We start from the raw sequence: 23,030 nt of genomic DNA, 5'->3' as shown, positions 1-23,030 counted from the left end.
ACAATGCGGCTGAACAGGAAGTGAATGATCTTTACGGATTAACCAACGTAGGAATGTCCAGTGTTAAATTCATTTATGGGTAATGCATTTGATTATGACGTGTGTGTATATATACTGAATGAGCTCTTGGTTTGGTTTCGTTGCTTCTTTATCTGTTGGATTTTGTTGGTACGGACAAATGTTTGTTGCATCCATGTTTTCACTGACCGATGTTGTAAGAGGCAGCCTCCGACCGGTCACAGGCTGCAGTAGGTCCACTTGTTGTTGCACTATCACCCTCCAACACCTTGAAAACTAAAAAAAAAAAGGCACTCAGAATGTAAATACAACTAAGAAATGGAATGTTTGAAAATGTTTCAAGGAACGGATTTACCAAAACGCTTGTTTACATCCCATCATTCCCACATTACCAAGCACACGCTGCACAGCTGCAGCTCCCGAGTCAAAGCTTCACAGAATGTAAGCTTGCATGCCTTTTGCACCTCCGGCACCACCTGGTTTCTACCCCGTTCATCCAACTGTAGCACGTTACTGATTGTAGCACTCACCATTTCCAAGATTTTAAGCATTTTTAAAATTTCTTTTCCACACTAAGATGGATCCTCAGGTGTAAGTCCTACTACACCGCCATCGAGCTCAGCTCCACGTTCCGTCAGGCTCCTGAGGCGCTCGTAGCTCCCGTAACATCCTGTCCATCTCTAGTCCGTGAGCAGAGTTTGATGCTGTTGAGCAGCGACCCGTCTCTGTCCCTCCACAGGGACAGCGTTTACTGCTTCCACGTGTCGCATACAGTTATCTAGTGTTCTGTATATATAAAGAGAAAATTTTAAAAAATGCATGACTTTAAAAAAGAAAAAAATCTATGCAAGTGTTGCATGAAATCTGATCGTTTCTTTTTCCAGTTAAGTATTTTAGTAAAATGCGTTTGGTTCGGACTCTCCTCGTCGTCTTGTAGTGATGGTCGTGTCTTTGGGGCGACTCGCAACACGATTACTGAACATTTATTTCTCCAAAGCCCCGAGCGCTGAGGATGCCCCTAAAAGTATTCCCAGGGTGGATTTTATTTCTAAACAACTGACTAGTTAGGGAGTTCTCACAGGCCTGCATGTCTCAGTTCAACAATTAGCTACTTTCATAACATTTTGCCAATTTGTTTATCAAAGTGGACCAACTTAGCAACTGATGACGCAGATAAGGATGTTCAATTTATCAAGCACAATTTCTACAAGGGTTATCATTTAATTTTCTTATTCTGTATGCAATATGAAGCCTAACATTAAAAAACAAAACAGACTAACGCCTTAGACCATCCGGACTTCCTCTATGTGAGTAGAAAAAAATTGCACTATTTTATTTTGTTTGGGGATGGGGTGGTTGCTTTGTAATGCAATAACTGCACTAAATCCAACCATGTATCCACCAGACTACCACAGCGTGCTAGCGTGGTCCGACACGCCTCTTCCCTGGATTTATCAAAAAGACAGAAAATGAGTAGAAAAGTGAGCCGTTTCCTGCCTGATGCTGTAAAGAATGCTTTCTATTTCAAAACCGATTTACAATGCTAAGTGAAATATGACTTCAACTAAATAAACAAGACATTTTATGTACTTTTAATGGTTTTGGTTCTTGTTTCATGGTGCACCTTTTATCCACTGCTTCTGAACGGTGGACTATAATGTTTTTGCCTGTCTCGACAACAGCTTCAACAAACAAGGTCATCTGAAGTGTGTTGTACGGATGTTTATATTTAAAAACGGTTACAGCATTTAACCAAGAGGAAAACCTGACTTCCCATCAGGTTTTGGTCTCACATCACAACACAAAACTCTGCAGCTACTTATTTCACGTTTATACACAGTTTTGCTCACTGGTCCAACTTCACCCTCTGCAAATGTGTTTTTCTGACCACAAATGGGACATAAATAACACAAAACCAGGTGAAAAAGTACCAAAGAGCACATTGTGCGACGGGAAAATAAACAGGAACATTTTTGTCTTGTGGTCAATGAACGAAGTAAAAAAATAACTGAAATCAAGCAAATATGGTCTCCTCGCGTCTCTTCTTGGTAAGGATGGTTCCAGGTTTGTGCTGCGCATCGGGGTGGTTGGTCAGCTCCGGAGGACAGGTGGACACCGGGCTCTCCAGGATTGCCTGCTTCAAGTCATAAAAGACAGCAGAGTCCTCCTTGGTGAGGAAAGTCATGGCCACACCGCTCTTGCCGGCACGACCAGTACGACCAATACGATGGATGTAATCTGTAGGAAGAGTCACATGATCAGATTATTATCCATGTTTGGAAACCAAGTGCCTGTTGAAACACAAGTGACAAAAAAGAAACAGTGACCTTCAATGTTCTTTGCCATGTCATAGTTGATGACCATGGAGACGTCCTGGATGTCGATACCTCGACCAGCAACATCTGTGGCCACCAGGATATCTTTGGCTCCTGCCTTGAGATTGGAGAGGGCAAACTCTCTCTGCTCCTGGCCTTTGCCACCATGCAGCGTGCACGCATTGTACTGAGAAGAAGAGAAGGCGAGGGTCAACACAGCTGTGAACAACACATAATGCATACAACACTACAGAACCAAACACTCATCAAAGCCACAAGTCGCAAAATGTTCATCCAGACAGGTATGCGTCTCTGACGGTCACTGAGCTGTGACCATCGGAGACCAGGAGATTGTTACATTTCCTCAGTCACAGAATCTCATCGTGTTGCTCAGTCAAGCAGAATGTTCCTCACAAGATGGACTTAAAGGGAGACTAGGCAGTCTTGGCTTGCTTGAAGCTGCACCATCTTGACTCAACGTTATACGTGTGACAGCCCCATCTAGTGGACAACTTTTGTTTCTACACATACCTGTGGTTATCGCCAATTTATCGTTATCGAGGTGAAATCCTCAATATATCGTGATATTGATTTTAGGCCATATCGCCCAGCCCTTCCTCACTGTGCATTCATCTTTTTAACACCTTAAGCTAAAAGCTGAAATGTCTCCCCAGCCTTCCTTAAGCTCTACAAGAGCGGATAATCACTAAATTAAACAAATCAGCTGTGTTCCTGATCCAAAATATGCAGGAAACGTGATGGAAGACTGCAGCGCCAGGTATGTCAGCTCCATTTTCTTCTAAATCAAACAGACCAGACCGGCACTCTGAAGTTGCAAATGCACAAAGGACAGTGGCATTTCCTTAACCTGGTAAAGGGTTATTTTAGCGCATACTGGCTCATGAAAATGATATTCAAAATATGAAAAAGTCACAAAGTATCCGTTTAAGATACTTTGTGACAAAAGCTTCATTTATACTTCATCAGCCGTGCGCAAGAGACGCACACGCATTGAAAGAGGCGTTTAGCTCTTGGACTTCTCCGTCAGCTGGGGATTGTTGCATAATAATTCCCCGCCAAGACAAGAGAGGGCGTAGCGCCGATCTGAGGTTTCCTGCCACCATCACAGTCAAGTATCTGGTCCACAATAGTGTGTTTACTAATGTGTTTACATTGTTTTCATGTATTTCAGAGACTTTTGAACACAAACAAATTTGTCTCCCATTCTCCACCTCTTTCTGCGATCGGCACCTCTAAACTCACGTTCGTCATTTCCGACCATGAATAAAACGCTTGTGCATATCTTTGTACTCCTTCAGTCGCGGGTGAATAAACCTTCATATAGACTGTTTTCCACAATGCCTTCTTAAATCCATGTCTGCCGCTAAATATCGTTTTACTTTTTGAGGGGGCGAAGGCGGCGCTCTTGACTAAATTACAGGAATCAGCATCCTGACCAGTCACAAGCTTGCAGTCTCTGTTAAGTGAACACGTCTCCGTCACCCTCTGTGAGCCCGTCGGAGAACTCTTGCAATGATGCATAAAGGTGTGGCGTGTTTCCGCACCGACGCAGACGAATAAGTGTAAATGAAGCTTAAAGCGCAGCAAAAGTCCGTTAAGTCACTAAATTGTTGCAATATTTGCAGTTAAAAATGAAAACAACCAGCATTTTTCTGAATAGGTGTCAAATCTATTTCATAAGGTGAGATCCTGTTACACAGCCTCCTGATCCTTACCCCCATCTTCTCCAGAGATTTAGCCAGCACATCGCAGCCCTTCTTCTGGTTGACGAAGATGATGATGGGAGGCTCGAAGCCGCGCGACAAAACTTCCAGCAACTTCTTCCTGTGCGACACAAAAACAAAACTCGCTCAGCACGCCGGCACAGTTGAGATGTTTGCCGTGTTCCCGCCTGCAGCTCACCTCTTCTCTCCTTCTGACATCAGCAGCACCTTCTGTTCGACCCGCTCGTGAGGTTTTCCAGCTGATCCGATGTACACCACAGCAGGACGTCTCAGGTAGCTCCGGGCCAGTCGCTCCACAGCTGGAGGCATCGTAGCGGTGAACATGACCGTCTGAAAGGTTGGATAAATCACGGTTTGTTCACCAGAGAACACCTGGTACCTACAAGCGGTTCGCTCAAACACATACCTGTCTGTATTTGTGTTTCCCAGACTCAAAGTTCATCATCATCTTCTCAGGGTCCTCTGCTTCATCTGTGTCTGGTTTTTGATTGGTCACCGGGATGTACTCCAGGATCTTCTGGACGTCAGGCTCGAAGCCCATGTCGATCATACGGTCGGCCTCATCCAGGACTACGTAGGTGCAGCGGCCCAGAACCAAGTACCGGTTCTCCAGCACATCGATCAGACGACCGGGAGTGGCGATTACAATCTGTAGGCAGGAAAAAGAAACTAAATGAAATGGTAAAGTGAAGCCTAACTTCTCCGTCACCGGGGAGAGACACACGCGCACGGATGGGGACGTTGTGCTATCGGACTTCTCCGTCTCCTGGGGAGTGCAGCAAACAACTCCCCACCAGGACAGCAGAGGGCGCAGCGCTGTTCTGTGGTATCCTGTCATGCATCCAGTCCACATGGTGTGTTTATGTTGTATTTAAGAGACTTTTTAACAAATTTGTCACTCATCCTCCTCCGCCTCTTCATGCGCTCGCCACCTCTAAACCCACGTTTCCCGTGATTTCCGTCCACGAATAAAACGTTTGCTGCGTATCGTTTTACTCCTCCGGTCACGGGGGGATAAAACGTTTTTTGTTTTCGTTTTTTCCGCGATGTATTCTTCAAGCTTCTCCGTGTCTGCCGCGAGATATCTTGGCTCTCTTTGTTTTTGAGGGCGCAATGACGGCGCTGTAGATGGCGTCCTGACCAATCGCAAGCTTGCGCTCTCCGTCTCGACAGACGGATGTTTAGAAGAGAGAGCTCGACTCCGTCCGTTCTTGCGAGGGCTCTCCATCAGGCTCGCAAGGACGGATAATGGCGTTGCGTCCGTCCTGACGCAGACGGAGAAGTGTAAATTAGGATTAAGCTGCAAAACTCAAAAAGTATGAAATACTGAACGTTTGCTCTATTAATGCTCTACTAGAGATTTAAAGAATATTTTCACACAACTTCCAAACTGTCAGAATCAAAAAATTAAAGATAATCATCAACAACCAGGGCATCTACACTCATTCCTCTTAAAATTCCAGGTACTAGCTGAGTGGTTTTGGTTGTTCTCTGGAGCAGACGCATGTTACCCCCAAATTCCACTACCTCCGCTCCGGTCCGCCCCCGCCTTCCGCAGCCGCTCGCTTCCGAACTCAATTTTTACTGCTACCCGCTCTACAACGGCTCCGCTCCGGTGCGGAGACCTGAGGGGGGCAAACAAGCATGCGCGGGATTTTCGAGATCTTGCGATACAGTCCGAGCAATAAACGCGGAAGTTAGATCCAAACACCCGTTGTGTGGGAGAAGCATCGGCATGAACTGTTTAATCTGCCCATCATGTGTGTTGAGAGATCAGCAGTGTTTGGATCAACAAAGTGTGACTACTTTGATAGTGGAAACTGTATTTATGGCTTAATTTTGTGCATTTAAACTTCAGCCGCCATTGATAGTTGTTAAAAGTTGTTAAATCTGTGCATATGAAACAAAAAACGCCGTTTGTTTATCGATTTATTGTGAAAAACGGAAATTGTGCTTGCTCCTTTTCCTGTTGGGCCGTTGTGATTTCTGTCCATTTACTGCGGAGGTGCTCCGGCGTCCGGCGAAAATAGGATCGATTCTATTTTTGCCGGACGCCGGAACAGAGGCACCGCACTGCCGCAGTAGTGGAATAGCTCTGATTGACTACAACGGGACCGATTTTGCTCCGGCGTTCGTGTCGGAGCGGAGCGGAGGTAGTGGAATTTGGGGGTTACGGATGAATGAATCACCTCACAGCCCATCCTGAGGCGGAAGCCTTGGTCCTCCCTGGAGATTCCTCCGATCACGGCTACTGTTCGGATACCAAGGGGTTTGCCAAACTTTATGGTTTCCTCTTCGATCTGCTGAGCCAGCTCACGAGTTGGAGCCAAAATCACAGCATAAGGACCCTGATCCGAGTCTTCGATCCTGCCATGAACAGAACAGACAGAAGCAGCCGACAGAAGAGAGTTAGAACACAGCAAGTGTTCTGCTGGGGGTTACTCACGTTTTATTCGGCGCTACCTGTCAATCTTGGGGAGAGTGGTAATCCAGACCAGCAGAGGAATCAGGAAGGCTGCCGTTTTCCCACTACCCGTCTCTGCCACACCAATAATGTCCCGGTTCTGCAAGCCAATAGGAATGGCTTGCCTCTGAATTGGAGTTGGATCCTGGCGAGAAACGAGAGTCATGATGGGGATTCAGATGCACACAGATCTATTTTAACCCCTGCAGCCAGTTTTAGAACAACTCTCACCTTATAGCCACATTTGTCGATGACCTCCAGGATGTGGGCGGGCAGCGCGTACTCCTTCCAGTTCCTGATGGGGTTCGGGATCTTTCCTCCTTTGGTGGTGATGCTATAATCCTCTCTGAAGATACGCCAGTCTCTGTCCGTCATCTCGTCCATCTTCTTCTGAGACCAGTGTCTGTCGTCCCAGCGCTGCTTGGCTTCCTTCTTACGCACCTTCTTCAGTCTCGTCCTGCAGGGAAGACACAAATGGGACAATATGTCCATTAGGGGCAAAGTAATTACCATTTCCAGAAGTGCCCTCATTTCACAGCTGTGCTCACTCCTCCTGCTCCTTCTCCTCGAGTGTGCGTCTCTTCTCCATCAGATCACCATAGAAACGGGACTGCTCTCTTTTCTGCTGCTTTAGGTCGATACCAGCGATGAAGCCACGTCCGTACAGCTGCACCTGGTGTTTCTCTTTATAGCTGCAAAGAAAATTGTCACAGATTTATAAACTAAATAAAACCTCACAGACCGGAGCGATGAGAGCTCAGTCATCCACTCACATGGGGTTGTAGTCAACCGAAGTGTCCTCGGAGGCATCCCATTCAAACACAAACTTCCTGTCGTTCAAGTGACGAGTTCTCCGACGTTTTTTGATGCCACCCAAATAACGCTCCTGTAATGAAGTGAAATTATTCACTAGTCAGCATTACTGCTCTTTAGCCAGAGAGAATAATCATGGTCAGGATATATTTGATTGATTTAGTCATTTGGAAACCCACACTGGTCATGTGACCCAGTAAACTCTTAACAAACCTTGATGGCTACGAGCTCCTTGCTTTTATCTTTCTCCTCTCTGAGCTTCTGCCGCCCATCATCCTCTTCATTCCCATTGTTCTCGCGCTCCATTCGTTCTCTTCGCTCTCGTCTCTCCCTTTCTTGAGGGTCCTCTGTAATAAACAACAAACTAATCAATAGATCCTTTTATCATATAGCAGAATGCTAACTATTTGCCAGGCGTCGGTCTAAAACACACCCAGCATTTTTCTCCCAATATCCTGAAACACCCTCCTTTTCTTTCTCTCATCTTCCAGCATCTTCTTCCTCTCCTCCACCTGCTGCTCTCTGCGTTTCAACGCCTCAGCTTCTCGCTCTGCTCTGGACAAGAATTTGGGCTGAAAACAAAAGGCATTAGAAAAAATATTTAAAACAGAATCAGCCAATAAAGTAAAACATTTTGTTTTACTAAGGAAAATAAATAAAAACACATTGGGGGACATCTGACCTTTGCTTCAGCTTCCTCCTCTGCTTTTTTCTTGGCTAGAAGCTCCTCCAGAGACAGTGGCTGGACCTGAACCACAACACAACACAGGTAAAAAACCTCAAACAGAAAATATCCCAGACAAGCTAAATCATATCCATTATTTTATTTAAAAAGTATCCAAATTCAGTTACTTCTCCTCAACTTTTATGAAATTTAGCTAAGAAACTAAAGAAAATACAAATATGAAAATTTGTATTTATATGAAAGTTTGGTTCTTGCCTAAGGGTTATTTTAACTAGGCATGCACGGTAGATCGGCATCAATATCGGTATCGGTCCGATAAATAAAACTGGGCCGATATTAACAACCGATATTTTTTCCACCTTGTTTTCATTTGTTGATCTGTTTCTGAGGGTGAGGGGATGATGTGTATCGGTTAAGTCATGTGACAATGATTGTAATCATCTCAGAAGCGTAGATGTGTCTGGTGTGTGCACATGATGTACATTCAGCTTTAATCATTTTCATTCTATACAAAATCTGCTGAAGTTAGGAGCATTAATGTCAGTACATCGGTATCAGCAAATATTGATTATCAGCCATAACGGTCATATTAATATCAGATATCGGTGCATCACTAATTTTAGCCCATAAATTAAACTAGAGTCATACCTTTTCTTTCTTTTTTTCATCTTCTTCTTCCTCTGCTTTTATATCCTTCTCTTTCTTCATCTTGCCATCCTTAGACCTTGGTGAAGGGCTTCTATAAAGCAAAAAGAAACTAAAATTTATACCAATATAAATGACTTCTACCTAGGATGCTGACATTTCTAACAGAGAAAAGGACAAAACAGAATCAAGCTAAATTAAAACTTCAATAATAATCAAACCATTTGTAAACATCATTATGGTTTCCTTTTACAAACCTGGATCTCTTGTGATCTTTATCCCGTCGATGGCTGTCTCTGTCCTTACGGCTCCTCTCCCTGTCTTTGTCTCTGTCACGATCCTTGTCTCTGTCTTTCAGGCGGCGGTCTCTGTCATCATGAGGCATTTTAGACAGAAACACAACGTCAAGCTTGGATGTGTAAATGCAACTCCAGCCAAGCAGCAAGTATCACGGGCCACAATGTTGTGGTTGAGTTCTGTTTATATGTTGGCATTTTCGTTACCTGTCTGGAGACTTGGAGCGGTTTCGTTCACGAGAACGATGACGTTTGCGTAAAGGTGACCCTTTACGGTCTCGATCTCGTGAACGACTGCGTTTCCTCTCTCTGTCTTTGGTTCCTGAGGATTCTGCATCCTTCCTGTCTGCGGACTCTGCTGCCATCTGCAAAACACAAGTGTTTTGGCACGATTTTCCATTTGCCTTTTAACAATAATAATTCATGATTACAGACAAAAATTCATGTCAGGAAGTAATAACAAAACCATTTCACTTTTACTTCAAAAATCCCAACAGCTCTGAATCTTTTCTTTAGTTTATTGGGTTTTTAAAGTTACGTTTAACGACTGATACAACAAACAAGATCAACGTAAAAACTAAAATGTTCTACCTGTAATTCACAAGAAAGTCAAAAGTTAAATAGATGTAAAATGCACATCTATTTTACTCTTGAAACAATAAGTACAGCTGATCCCAAGGGTCGCCTCCACTAATAATAAAACACAAAAAATTTTCTGCAAAACTTTTCACATTTCTTGAATGAATTTTTATTTATTTAAATAAGGGGAAGGTAGAATACACGTCCCTAATTATTAGGCCATTAGATTTGTACTCATGTCATACATCGTGGGGATAATGTCTCTCTTTCCTCGTTATACCTTGTCATCACGCTTCTTTTACATAGGTTTTAAAATTGCTTCAAGTGTACAGCATTTATTTATTTCCTCTGCCAAGTTATTCCACAATTTCACAACCCTCACTGAGATGCACATTGATTTCAATGTTGTCCTTGCTATAGGCTGACACAGTTTATTGCTCCCTCGTAAGTTGTAGTTATGAGTCTCTATCTTGAAATAAGTTTAAATTTGATGGGGAATTTTTTTTACAATTTATACATAATTTGGGCTAATTTAAAATGTACTAAATCATGTAACTCAAGATTAAATTAATGTAGAGACAGTAAATTGGAATGATCATTGTATTTAGTTGAATGAAGATTTCTAATAGCTCGTTTTTGCAAGGTAATAAAATGAATCCAATTAGTTTTATCCCATTGGTTTTATACGCAATTAAAGCCTTCTGCTCACGTACAAAGCTACATCGTTTCATAATTCCAACACATTTGGCTACTTTTGTAAACAAGTTCATTATATGAGGTTTCCAAGACAGTTTTTCATCAATTATTATTCCCAAAAACCTACATTGATGCACTCCCTCAATAATTATATTATCAACAGTTACGGATTAGTTTGATTCGTCTCCTACAATCGTGAGCAAGATATCCTTGGGCTTACGAAGAGATGAAGCTTCACAGTCAAGGTTTAGTTATTCAGTCAAAGTGAGAAATCAAGTTGACATCAGACTCAGTTGTGAACATCTGCACGTACGTTTAGAAAGCTAGCAGGTTAGCCCGCTAGCAACAGAAAAGAGGCAAGTTTATCCTCAAAAAGTAGCACGAATATACAAAACTGAAACTAAAATTCTGTAAAAGTTAGCTATGATTGGAAAATTAAACCCAGCCTGTATGTTTGTTAATTGTTTGGTTCAAATCTTACCGTATCCACTTGTCAACAAAATACTAGCGAATTTTATACGCTTTAAGAAGACGCCATACTGCTAACGCAAGAACAAACACGGAATGCAATGCATTGTGGGAGCAGTAGTCCAAGAACTATCCCATGACAGTGGAGGTGAATTAATAAAAACTACATTATCCAGCAAACTACGCATTCTGTTTCTCAGGACCCAGGTTGTTTGGCATGAACACCTAAGTGCCTTTTCAAAAATAGTAAGAGCGCGCGCGTGTGTGTGTGTGTGTGTGTGTGTGTGTGTGTGTGTGTGTGTGTGTGTGTGTGTGTGTGTGTGTGTGTGTGTGTGTGTGTGTGTGCTTTTAGTTTTTCATTTTTACATTCTAGGATTTGGTGTGTTCATTCAAATCTATCTGAGGAACAAATTTCATGTTGTCATTGTTTTTTACTGAAAGGTTCTTAAAGCATTATTGATTAGATTCATTTTAAAATTGATTCTGTAATTTATTTTTTTACATATGCCACCTGCACTGAGGGCATGTGAGTGGGTACTAATTGTGTGTGTGTGTGTGTGTGTGTGTGTGTGTGTGTGTGTGTGTGTGTGTGTGTGTGTGTGTGTGTGTGTGTGTGTGTGTGTGTGTGTGTGTGTGTGTGTGTGTGTGTGTGTGTGTGTGTGTGTGTGTGTGTCGGGGGAACACATTGTGTGACAGACAGTATGTATGTATGTACCCCGAGGGTGTGCTAATAAAGAAGCCTGCTGTTAACCTGCTGGTGCGGGTGTCTAGTGTGATGATAAACTGATGTTAAATTCAGTTTAAAGAAAAACTGGGAGGAAGCTTTGGCTCATTACATGAGATCAAGTTTCCTTTCTGCTCCTTCATAGACAGCATAGACATGAGGGTAACATGATGAGGGTCACACAGGAAGGTTTGTAGTTAGCTGGTGAGTGAAGGAGATCCATCAGCTGGGTATTTTAATCCTAATCCAGCCCACAGCCTCCATGGTGTTATGATCATCAATAATAAAACACACATCGTGAATATTATTGTAAGTTTAAGATTTATTTTTTATGTTTATTATTTTCTGCATGAAACAGAACTTGATTCAGTCTCCAACATTTCAGAAATGGATTTAATTAAAATAACAAACTAAGTCAAACATTTGATTTGGTGTTATTTCTGACACCCTTGAACTGTGGCATAAACATTTGACTCTAAAGCTGTTCAAAGACATTAAACACACTAATATATGAACCCACTGTGTATTTTATAACTTAAATTAAAGGCAAGAATTGGAGGTGTCCTATAGGTTTTCAGTATTTTTTCAGGTTTTGTGTGGAGCACATAAATGTATAGGGTGGGTGGCTTTCTGTTAAGGGACATTCAGTCCCTTTACCAGAGGAGCGTGAGTTTGGTCCTCATAGCCGGTAGTAAGTCGAACCTGTTCCTGGTGAGGGTTGGACTCCGCCAGGGCTGCCCTTTGTCACCGGTTCTGTTCATTACCTTTATGGACAGAATTTCTAGGTGCAGCCGTGGTGTGGAGTGTGTCGAGTTTGGTGGCAGGAGAATCTCGTCTCTGCTTTTTGCGGATGATGTGGTCCTCCTAGCTTCATCCAGCTCTGACCTTCAGCTCTTGCTGGGTAGGTTTGCGGCCGAGTGTGAAGTGGCTGGGATGAGGATCAGCACCTCCAAATCTGAGACCATGGTTCTCGACCGGAAAAGGGTGGCTTGCCAACTCCCGGTCGGGGGAGAGGTCCTACCTCAAGTGGAGGAGTTTAAGTATCTCGGGGTCTTGTTCACGAGTGAGGGTAGGAGGGATCGGGAGATCGACAGGCGGATTGGTTCAGCGTCTGCAGTGATGCGGACGCTGAGCCGATCTGTCGTGGGGAAGAGGGAGCTGAGCCAGAAAGCCCTCGATTTACCGGTCGATCTACGTCCCAATCCTCACCTATGGTCATGAGCTTTGGGTAATGACCGAAAGAACGAGATCGCGGATACAAGCGGCCGAAATGAGTTTCCTCCGTAGGGTGGCCGGGCTCAGCCTTAGAGATAGGGTGAGGAGCTCGGACATTCGGGAGGGACTCGGAGTAGAACCGCTGCTCCTCTGGATCGAGAGGAGTCAGCTGAGGTGGTTTGGACATCTGGTCAGGATGCCTCCTGGATACCTCCCCGGGGAGGTGTTTCGGGCATGTCTTGCCCGCAGGAGGCCCCGGGTCGACCCAGGACACACTGGAGAGGTTACATCTCCAATCTGGTCCGGGAACGCCTTGGGGTCCTGCCGGAGGAGCTGGTGGACAAGGCCGGGGAGAGGACGGTCTGAAGCTCCCTAGTTGGGATGCTGCCCCCGCGACCCAACTAGGAAGGGGGAAGACGACGACGACATAAATGCAAAGCATGTTTTTCTCTGCCTGAGGTGTGACAGTTGAATGAGGAAACAGATTTTTTTAACTTAAATCTTCCTAAATGTTTGTGTGGACAGTGTCTCTGTTTGCAGGACCTGTCAAAACCAATAGAAATATGGAAATGTCCTACAGCCATTCAGGAGGGGACAGAGTGCTCAGAGCCGAGTCTGGGAGGGGTGAGCAGGATCAAACCACTTCTGAGACAGGGTGGGTTTGCTGTGTTGTTGTAAAAATTTAATGTTTCAGCCTACTGTAAGTCTTTACATGTAAAATGCATTTTACTAGTATGGTGAAATAAGCCAGCTAAAAATAAGAATAAATAAATAAAAACAAACTCAAACTTTAGGTGTGCTGCAGCACCTAGAAACACCTGAAATGTGCTTTACAAATAAGTGTCCCTACCAGCTGCAGATATCTGCTTAATGTCTGAGGAAGAGCTCTCGACCCGTTTGCTAATATTTTAGGATTTACAACCATCATTTCATGTTTGTGACATGTGTTGTCTCTATTTCAGAAAGTCAGGCTGCACCACATCACCATATTAACTATGGAGTCACTGAGTGACTCCACATGCACACAGCTGTGCAAAAACATTATCTTTCCAGGGTTTTAGCTCTCCAGCCACACATGTGTGCGCGCGCGCGTGTGTGCGTGTGTGTGTGTGTGAGAGAGAGAGAGAGAGAGAGGAGAGAGAGAGAGAGGAGAGAGAGAGAGAGAGAGAGCGTGCGTGCGTGCGTGCGTGTGTGAGAGACAGAGAATTCACAGTTAGGTTGGGCTTTCGTGAGCAGCGCTCCTTGCGCCTGGCGCTGATTGGTTGGCGCACAGACATAAAGTTCAGGTCCGATTCACGCGCAGGAGCATCCACAGTCAGAGCAGCTGAACGGGAGGATTCTCTAAACTTGAGCTGATCATTTCCTCTGCGGGTGATTTATTTTCTGACTATCATGAAGGAGAGAAGACTCGCGCAGCGCGTGGCGAGGTGTAAGCTGGTGCTGGTGGGAGACGTCCAATGCGGTAAAACTGCGATGTTGCAAGTGTTGGTGAAGGACTGCTACCCAGAGGTGAGGCGACATTCTGCGTTATTGTATAAAACAAAGGCAGCTTTAGAAATAAATCAGCAGAAAACAGCACGTGGGGCTACGAGATTTTTAAAGGAGTATTTTATTAATAATATATAAGGCGCGTGACTAACACACCATAACTATTTGAGAGAATAAAGGACTCGTAAATCATGTTGAGTTCAGGTGATCAGAGGAAAAAAAAATAATTTTAATCCACATATTTTATGTATTATCATTTATTATTTATTGAGTCACCATTAGATATTTGTATCTTTTATTAGAGAATAGGCCATATTACATGATAAATATTTAATCACTTGCCGTCCTATGACTGTGCTCCTATAGACGTACGTCCCAACTGTGTTTGAGAACTACACAGCATGCCTGGAGCTGGAGGAGCAGCGCGTGGAGCTCAGCCTTTGGGACACTTCAGGTGAGGCTGAAGCTGTGATCTTCTCCCTCTGGACTGGGACTCTGAAGGGCTCATGTTTGTTCGCTCCAACTCAGTTTTCTGCTGTTTGCTCAGACTTCACTATCTGTCAGCCCTGTTTTGTTTGCAGTTAAGCAGATTTTCACTGAGATCTGCACAGAAACCCTTTGAACGGCTCAGATTTGTTAATTAAGAGCCTAAAACACACAATCTCAAAATTATGCATCTTTCATTGATTTTCTTTTCTTTCATAAACAGATTAAAGTTTCTTTGTTAGATTTGTTGCAGGTTGATTCTGTAAAATTTCACCAAGATTTCTGACCTTTACTCTGATCTAGAAGTTTTTAGAAATAAACTCGTGTACTTAATAAAATACAACTTTTGTTCTTTGCAAGCTCTGTTAAACGTGTGAGTTTCAGTTTTATATCTTGTTAAAGTTTTGACATGTAAAGTAAATCAGGGTATTAGGCATCACCTGTTGGAACCTGTCTTTGAATTTGTACTTATTTAAAAGAGTTAGGGATTATTGGAGAAGCTAATCAGTAGATTAAATAAGCTCTGCAATCAGATCAATTGATGTGTGGTTTCTGGTTCACTGAGTCGAATGGCAGCAGGCGGGTTACCTAAACATGCAAAAACAAAAATGTAAATAGGATCAATAGAAAAGCTATCTAGTGGATCTCTTTCATAACAGTGCTGGCCGGTGCTGGAGCCTGAGGCTGTGTTCGAGGGACGTCGAGCCGTGCCAGTTGGCCTGTAGAGGGGTTGTTTCACAGGGGAGGGGGGTGAGGGATGCCTCGTCCATGAAGGGGGCGGAAGTCTGCAAATGTGAAGGCAGGCGTGAGTGTGTGCATGCTTACAGTGTGAAAAGAAGGCACAAGTGAGGGATCTGCCTGACCTCCCAGCTTATATAACACAAGGGAAGGCAATGCAGAACTACTTTAGGGTTGTTTTGAGCGTTTGTGTCCAGACTAAAATCTTTCAGGGCAGTTACTCTTGCTGAAGGAAATGTTGCATAAGCCTGATTTACATTTGCTCTGCTAGATTAAAAAACCCTCCTCATGTTGTTCGTTGTCTTTATTTAAGCTTCGGTGCTTCGAATTGCATCTGCATTGCTTTTGTTGGTTATTACTAGCTGTAGAATTTGTATTTTTCATTCCTGCGTGGCTGTGGTGAGTTCATGAACCCAAAAATAATCTGAGTTTTGCGTTTCAGATTGACCTGATGAAGCCAGTTGTGCTGAATATCACCCAGTTCTGATCACCAGTCATTGTTTTAGTGCCTCTTGCATAAAATTAGATTTTTATCATGCAGTTAGAGCAAATAAGGAAGAAGCCATGGGAAGGCATCATAATAGTAATGTATTATTTTGGGGGAGGGGGGGGGGGTGTTTCTAAAACTATTTTTAGCTTCTGTTAACAAAACAGACTGTTTGTTTTTTTATTATCAAAACTTGACTTTTTATGTGTACAGAAGCCCTTTCACATTAAAAGCTTCAACTAGTGTAAACGTCTGTTGCATTATAATGTGTGTGTGTGTGTGTGTTGTGTTAGATGGAGAGAGTTCAGGGAAAGGCTGCTAATGTGTAGGAGGAGGTTGGAGCTCGATGTTGTGTTCTCCTCAGATCTGGTGATGTGTGCTGATTCCTCCAAACAGAAATGTTATTCATAGAAACTCCTGGTATCATCCTTGTGGAGTTAAGTAAAACAACCTACCTGCAAAAAAAAAAAAAAAAAAAAAAACATCTGATGATTAGGTGGACATGTAATGTCTCAGGAGGAGTGAAACCTTCATCAAGGACAATGTAACTGGTAACTAGCCTCACTGTTCCTGTTGTGATTACATCTTGTTGCTTTCAAAAGGAACAGCTTTTGCAAGTCAATTTGGTCAGTGTGTGTGTGTGTGTGTTTGTGTGTGTGTGTGTGTGTGTGTGTGTGTGTGTGAGTGTGAGAGAGAGAGAGAGAGAGAGAGAGAGAGAGAGAGAGAGTAGAGAAGGAATATCCTGACAATCTGTTTTTAGCACTGATCTTGAGAGTGAAGTTTGATACAAACTAGTTTTAAGTGCAAAGGGAAGATTGTGTTTTCTTTACTCTTCTCATAACTTGGGCTACTTGGTTATTACAATAAAGCAACAATTACACATTTAGAAAAGAATACTTTATTGATCCCACAGTGGGGAAATTCACTTGCTACAGCAGCAAAATGCTTCCTTAAAGGAAGAACAATAATAACAGGAGTAAACACACAAAGACAGAAAACTATTATTGTAACCTACAACCACTAAAAAATATGAATAAAAGGAAACTTGTTTCCAGAACTATGCAGCATAATACTACTAATACTACTACTACTACTACTACTAATAATAATAATAATAATGCTTAGGTTTCATATAGCGCTATTAACCACGACTCAAAGACGCTGTACGATCAGAGAGAAGGAGACAGTAAAATAAAGTAAGTTTTCAGGAGTTTTTTGAATTTATGAAGTGAGTCAGCAGTGCGAATATGTTGGAGACAGTTCCATAAAGTGGGAGCAGCCACAGAGAAAGCTCTGTCCCCCATGGTGCGATGTTTTGGAGTTATAGTGTGAGAGAGGAGATTGGAAGCTGAAGATCTAAGACAACGAGACGGGCGGTGGAGACGCAGAAGGTCAGAAAGATAACAAGGGGCGAGATTATTGAGGGCCTTGTAGGTGATAGGATCTTAAAAGACACAGACATGCTTAATGTCCATCAGCTATTGCAGAAGTATTGAACACATTCTCATGTACCAGGATGAAGCCAGTACCAGTTAAACTGAGGACTTTTACTGCAGAGGGGATGAATGACGAATGGTAGCGTTCTGTTTGGTATCTTGGATGTCTCAGTCTGCCTCTGAAGGAGCTTTAACACAAAATTTAACATGATCACTCTTCAAGATGATAAACATTGACCAGTGTTCATATTTTAAGGAGGTAGCAGGTCCTGATTGACTTCAGCAGGTGGCAGAATAATAATTTAATAATGCTTCACATCTTAGTCCAGGTCAAAAAGACCTTTGACCTTAAATATGTCATTCATGCTGGAAAATCCTGTAATGTAGCTTAATCCACTCTGTCATGCAGATATTCCGTTGATATGCAAATGTTTTAAAATCAGATTAATTTAAAACAAGAACTGTTTTTATATCTTTTCCTAACTCATTTAAGTCTTATCTAAATTGCTTTCAGCATAAAATGCCCTTTTCCATGTTTTTCAGGGTGAAAATTAGATCCTGAAGCAACATGTCAGCTTCCGTTCTCGTTCTGTTCTCTAACAGTGAAACTTTACAAAAACAAGTGATGTGAACCTTTTGGCCATCCCTTTAGGCTCTCCGTATTACGATAACGTGAGGCCTCTCTGCTACAGCGATTCTGATGCTGTGTTGTTATGCTTTGACGTCGCCCGACCCGACATGGTGGACAGAGCTCTGAAGAAGGTACCATCCACCTCAGCAAGCTACCTGCCTTTGTTCTTATCCAGCTGTTATTTCTAATAGCAATCACCTTTTTGTCTTTGCAGTGGAAGGCAGAGATCCAGGACTTCTGTCCCAACCCTCGTATCCTCCTCATAGGCTGCAAGATAGACCTGCGCACAGATGTCTGCACGCGTATAGAGCTGTCCAACCAGAAACAGGCTCCAGTCTCCTACGAACAGGTTAGATTCCTAATTTTCTTTGCTCCTTTCTTCCTTGCTGACACGTAAAACCATCTTGATTTTGTAGGGAGCGTCGCTGGCCAAGCAGTTTGGAGCCGAGGCCTACTTGGAGTGCTCAGCCTTCACGTCAGAGAAGAGCGTCCAGAGTGTTTTCCGAACTGCGACTCAGGCCTGCACCGACAAATTCCAGCATGCCAGTAAGCCCAGTCCTGCCCGCCGCCTCTCCAAAAGACTGCTACACCTGCCCAGCAGGACGGATCTGCTGTCCTCCACCTTCAGCAAAGGGAAGTCCAAAAGCTGCTCCATCATGTGAACACAGCTCGGAGTGTGCTGAAGCAGGGAGAACTGTGCTGCAGTCGGTTCAGCAGGTGTTCAGGTTGTGCAAAAGGACGGAGCGGTGGTGTGGACTTTTTAAAGTCCTCTTTTCTGCAGCATCCTCCTTAAAGTCCTGTTGCCCACAGTTTCTGCTAAAAGAGAAATGATTTGATGTAGAGAGCAGAGCCCAACACACATCTAAAGGTGCAGCTTAAATAAGGCCAGTGCCTTTGCTTTTCCACAGAGGAAGTGGATGCAAACCATTTAACATTCTGATGGTTCTGCCGTTACCCGTTAGACTCTGCCTGAAGGTCCGTTAAAGGTCACTACGCAGGCTGCGTAATGAGAAAATACACTCTGATTGTGATCATCGCTTGATGGCGGCACCCTTGAAGAAATACACCCAACCCCTTCACAGTGTTATATTTGGAAATTAAAGCTGATAGCAGGAGGAAAGGTGGAAGAAAAGGGAGGGGTTTGGCATGCAGAGGCAGTGAGAGGATAATCTGAGTCCATCTGAAGGAGTGCAGTGACTACGTTTACATGCAGCCAATATCCGGGTTATGATCGGGTTAAGGTCGGTATTCGGGTTTCTGAGTTGATCAGAATAACCCGTTTACAAGCATAAATAGAAAGAGTTACCTCTAACTTGCATAACCCGATTTAAATGCGGACGTTGGTGTAGCGTCAGGACGTATGGACTACGTCCAGACGCAATATGCGTCATTTCCGGTTCTTCTTTTTCCGGTATCCGTGAAAACAACAACATGTTTCCCAGTTCGGAAGAGATAGCGACCGCGTTTGTTTGCGCTTTAGTTTCCTCGTCACTCCAAAAGTGTGGTGCTGTGCCGCGACTCGCCATGTTGCTCCCAACTTGTTGTTTTCTTCCGGTGTTCTGGCGCATACAAGACATCTCACTACTCAAAAGACCAAGATTCCTTGCAAACAGAGCATGCGCAGCACACACGCTTTGATGGGGATATCCCGGTATGCGTTTACACGACCAAACATTCGGGTTAGAAAAGGGTTACCCCAGGTGTAGTAACCGGGTTTTTAAAAACCCGGTTATGAGCATATCCGGGTTTTTGGCGGTGTTTACATGGCCGTGCGGAACCGGGTTATTGTGAATATTCGGGTTTTAAAAGGGTTACTGGCTGCATGTAAACGCACTCAGTGTGACTCAGCACTTATGGGGCATTCCCATCTGTACCGGGTCGGCCCGGGCCGGGTAGCCCCAGTCGGCCCCAGCCTGGCCCGGTTGATTCCACACATCCTTGCCTTAAGCCCATGTGGGCTGATTCTACCCACCAATCAGAGGCTTGCTCTAATGGAAGGTGTGAATTTGCTGTCAGCATTGGGTGTGTCGGCCCTGGTCGGCCTGAAGCAGACCCCCTCGAGAAGAGGGCTGAGAATGAGCCTTGGTTGGCCCGGAAAAATACCAGGCCACCCAGATATGTAAACAACCTACTCTAGCCGGCCCGGGCCGACCCGGTACAGATGGGAATGGCCCATTAGATGAGCCTCAAGAAATGTCCCAGTCCCCTCTGTGTCCTCCTTCGGTCAGTATAGGACCTGGTTTAGGCCTGGTCTGTGATGAAGAAAACCTCTCAGCACTTCCTGATTCAGATTCTTTCTCCATGGACAACTGAGTCCTGATTTGGGATCTGTAGACCTTATAGCTCCAGGTTAAACAATCATGTAATTGTCCAGATGATAAACCTCAAATCAGATTAATCTTCTCTTCTGTCCTTCTTGTCCAAACTTGGCACCTATTTTATCTATAATTCACATTCTTTCTGAGCGATAACCCTCCAGAAAGAAGTGATGGTACCTTCCTGCTGCTCTCATCAAGGATCCACTAAGATTACTTGTATATGTTGAAAGGCTGGTCTCCTTAAATCCCTGGCTGAAGTGACCTCTGCTCCTGCACAGCTCCTGTTGAACTCATTAAAATCCTTTTTCTCACCAAGATGGATTACATTTCATGACTTGGGCCAGATTTGTGTGTTTTTGAGTCCCACAAACAGCAGTGGCGTGTCCAGATCTTTTAAAATGGGGTGGCCCAGGTGAGGCACAACTTTGTGCATGGGTGGCACCAATGGTTATGCTTTTTTTGTTTTACCCCCAAGACTTTTGTGGACAATGAAAAGCCTATTTAAAGTTAAATTAGGGTGGTGGCACCTGGGGTGGCCAATCAGATTCCTAGGGTGGCATGTATTACCCCAGGCCACTCCCTGGACACGCCCCTGACAAACAGGCCAGTCTTGTGGAACATCTTCTATCTAAACCGTGGTAGACCTTTCTGTTCATATCATCTTCTGGCATCAGCAGCTGTTGACAGTTCGGCTAATGGAGGACTCTGTGATTTGTAGGCCTGCTCCGGGAAGCTCCGAGATGTCCAGACAGAGGAATTTAACGTGTTGCCTAACAACAGTGGGAGCAGGGGTGGCGCCCGTCTCAGACGGAGGGAGGGGATGGCTCTTGAGTGTTCCTCACCTTTTATTTGTAGCATTAAGCCTCAGCAGACATGACGGCTGGACGTATCAGCACCTTGTCCATTTGTTGTGTGACGTCTCCGGAGAGTCCCAGTGTCCTAAACAACGTGGCACCGTCTCATAGTTTTAACCTGTGCTGAACTGTCTCTGTGAAACTGTTCACCAGAACCTCCCAAAGGGAGGAAAACAAGCTTATGGCTTCAATTATTAGGTACATTGTGTATTTGTTACTGTCAAACTTCCTTTAGTTTAAATGCCTGAAGTTATTTTACGTTTTCATTCTGTGCTAAACCAATTAAAGTTCAAATCATGAGGTCAAGTCCTTTTTAAGCTTTTAGTGTCATAAATCTCCTCAGGCATACGATAGCATGATAAACAACACCTTTAAAACAGGTAAACCCTGGAGACATCTCCAGAAGGACCTGTTGACAGGAAACCCACCTCCAGGGAGAAGAGAAAACATGTCTACAACGGTCACTGATGGCGTTGAAAAGCAAATGTAGAAGTGGAAATACTGTGACACAAGCTCCAAAACTGGCATAATCCTTCCCAAGAGTCTACTGGATCAATCTGTCCAATTGAAAAACCAAGATGACAACCATATTTGGACAATTTCCCCTGTCATGACTGCTTTTACCCTTAGTCACATGTAAATGGCAAACTAGAACATTTAAATTTTAAATGATAGATTGAGTTTTCTTCTAGTTTTGAACGAATCAAATAGACTCAAGTCCTGCGAGGCTTTAAGGAATGTGCAGATTGTGCTTTCTCCCAGGCTGGGGTCATCTGGGGTCAAGTATCTGTAACCAATAATGTGCAATTCAAGCAAGAACTCCTTTGTCTAAACTTCCCTTCTGCTGACGGACATTTTACCCAGAGTTTTAGGAACTATATCATAGAGAAGCAAATGATTATTTGGGAAATTCTGATTAAATTCAAGGCCCTCTGAGAGCATAGGACTGATAGCCTGGCGGCTCGTTGTCTATGTCGTCTTTAGGATGGACGGTATCATGGGGTCAAGGGCACGGAGGTCCTCTAAAAGCGTAAGCAGGTCTCTCACCTTTGAGCCCAAGAAAAGAGATGAAAGTCTTATGAAGCATAATTTGTAAAAGATTTGAGCAAACAAAACACAGAATGTTAAAGAGCCACTCAGCCGGTGTTCGGGTTGTCCCTTCCAGGCTTCTGTAGTCAAACCATCATCGTTTTCAAACACTATTCTACCTGTAGTAGGCTTGTTCCTTTCTGACAGCAGAATGATGTAAATGTAATAGTTTGACTGTAAAAATCTACAAATGTGACTTTTTCCCTCAAAGGCTAATTCTCCAGATAAACTGTATTTTCCTTCCTGACATCAGGATTATCTCCTTTTTCACTAGACTTGACTGGTTTTGGCTGCTATCAGCTGCCTGACTGATGAAACACTCAATGTTTAGCATTCCTGGGCTATCACACAGGATACAGCTTATCCGTTACCTTTACACCACAACCGAACGGGGTTAAGACACTCCTGCAGGGTCATTTTCAACAGCGCAGATTTTCTATGGCTACAAACAGAAAAGAGGTTCGATGCTTATTGAATAAGCTGAGCTGCCAGCATGTTCTCTGACAATCATTCCCCACTCCAACCTTCCTGTCTTCCCTTCTCTCTGAAGCAGATTCATCACGAAGTTGGCCCATGCACATATCATGTCTCTGCAAATCAGATATGCCTCTGCAGACTGGCCGAGCCTGTCATCCACAGAAGGATGCTGCAAGGCGTGATTATATGGTGAATGTGGGACAGACTTGGCCATGGTTTTGACCACCATTAGGGCTGGGGAAGTCTGGGTTTTCATACTGGTTTAGCTCCTTTTTCATAGTGTTGCTGGAAAAACACTCGTTCACTTTTTAAATGGAAACACAGGAAAAATAAAACAGCTAAGTTTGCTTTGGTTTAGGCCCA

General features: G+C 43.8%; 2 protein-coding genes across 2 annotated transcripts; one reads left to right on the top strand and one right to left on the bottom strand.

Moving 5' to 3' along the window:
* Window positions 1–1,587: 1,587 nt before the first annotated feature.
* Window positions 1,588–10,920, bottom strand: ddx23 (DEAD (Asp-Glu-Ala-Asp) box polypeptide 23). The gene is made up of 17 exons (XM_015968383.3): window positions 10,738–10,920; window positions 9,189–9,346; window positions 8,943–9,053; window positions 8,689–8,779; window positions 8,038–8,103; window positions 7,789–7,927; window positions 7,569–7,702; window positions 7,316–7,428; window positions 7,091–7,234; window positions 6,774–6,999; window positions 6,542–6,687; window positions 6,268–6,445; window positions 4,485–4,727; window positions 4,257–4,408; window positions 4,070–4,178; window positions 2,346–2,520; window positions 1,588–2,256 (listed from the first exon to the last, which is right to left on the bottom strand). Exons 2-17 carry the CDS (start codon window positions 9,344–9,346, stop codon window positions 2,033–2,035), a joined length of 2,409 nt encoding a protein of 802 aa, XP_015823869.3. The 5' UTR covers window positions 10,738–10,920; the 3' UTR covers window positions 1,588–2,032.
* Window positions 10,921–13,842: 2,922 nt separating this feature from the next.
* LOC107391218 (rho-related GTP-binding protein Rho6) lies at window positions 13,843–22,437 on the top strand. Its single transcript, XM_015968385.3, has 5 exons — window positions 13,843–14,172; window positions 14,518–14,605; window positions 17,951–18,060; window positions 18,144–18,278; window positions 18,346–22,437. Exons 1-5 carry the CDS (start codon window positions 14,056–14,058, stop codon window positions 18,589–18,591), a joined length of 696 nt encoding a protein of 231 aa, XP_015823871.1. The 5' UTR covers window positions 13,843–14,055; the 3' UTR covers window positions 18,592–22,437.
* Window positions 22,438–23,030: the final 593 nt, after the last annotated feature.

Source organism: Nothobranchius furzeri, chromosome 15 (assembly GCF_043380555.1).
Source record: "Nothobranchius furzeri strain GRZ-AD chromosome 15, NfurGRZ-RIMD1, whole genome shotgun sequence".
Taxonomy (NCBI): Eukaryota; Metazoa; Chordata; class Actinopteri; order Cyprinodontiformes; family Nothobranchiidae; genus Nothobranchius; species Nothobranchius furzeri.
This window is presented reverse-complemented; position numbering and strand designations above follow the sequence as displayed.

Bases quoted from the DNA above. Each gene is read 5' to 3' on its own strand.
- ddx23 (XM_015968383.3), bottom strand. From the start codon at position 9,346: ATGGCAGCAGAGTCCGCAGACAGGAAGGATGCAGAATCCTCAGGAACC. The intron at 8,104-8,688 runs GTATGACTCTAG...GTTGTGGTTCAG, and splicing joins ATGAAAAAAAGAAAGAAAAG to GTCCAGCCACTGTCTCTGGA. The intron at 7,000-7,090 runs GTGAGCACAGCT...TCTTCCCTGCAG, and splicing joins GAGGAGAAGGAGCAGGAGGA to GACGAGACTGAAGAAGGTGC.
- LOC107391218 (XM_015968385.3), top strand. From the start codon at position 14,056: ATGAAGGAGAGAAGACTCGCGCAGCGCGTGGCGAGGTGTAAGCTGGTG. The intron at 14,173-14,517 runs GTGAGGCGACAT...GTGCTCCTATAG, and splicing joins TGAAGGACTGCTACCCAGAG to ACGTACGTCCCAACTGTGTT. The intron at 18,061-18,143 runs GTACCATCCACC...TTGTCTTTGCAG, and splicing joins TGGACAGAGCTCTGAAGAAG to TGGAAGGCAGAGATCCAGGA.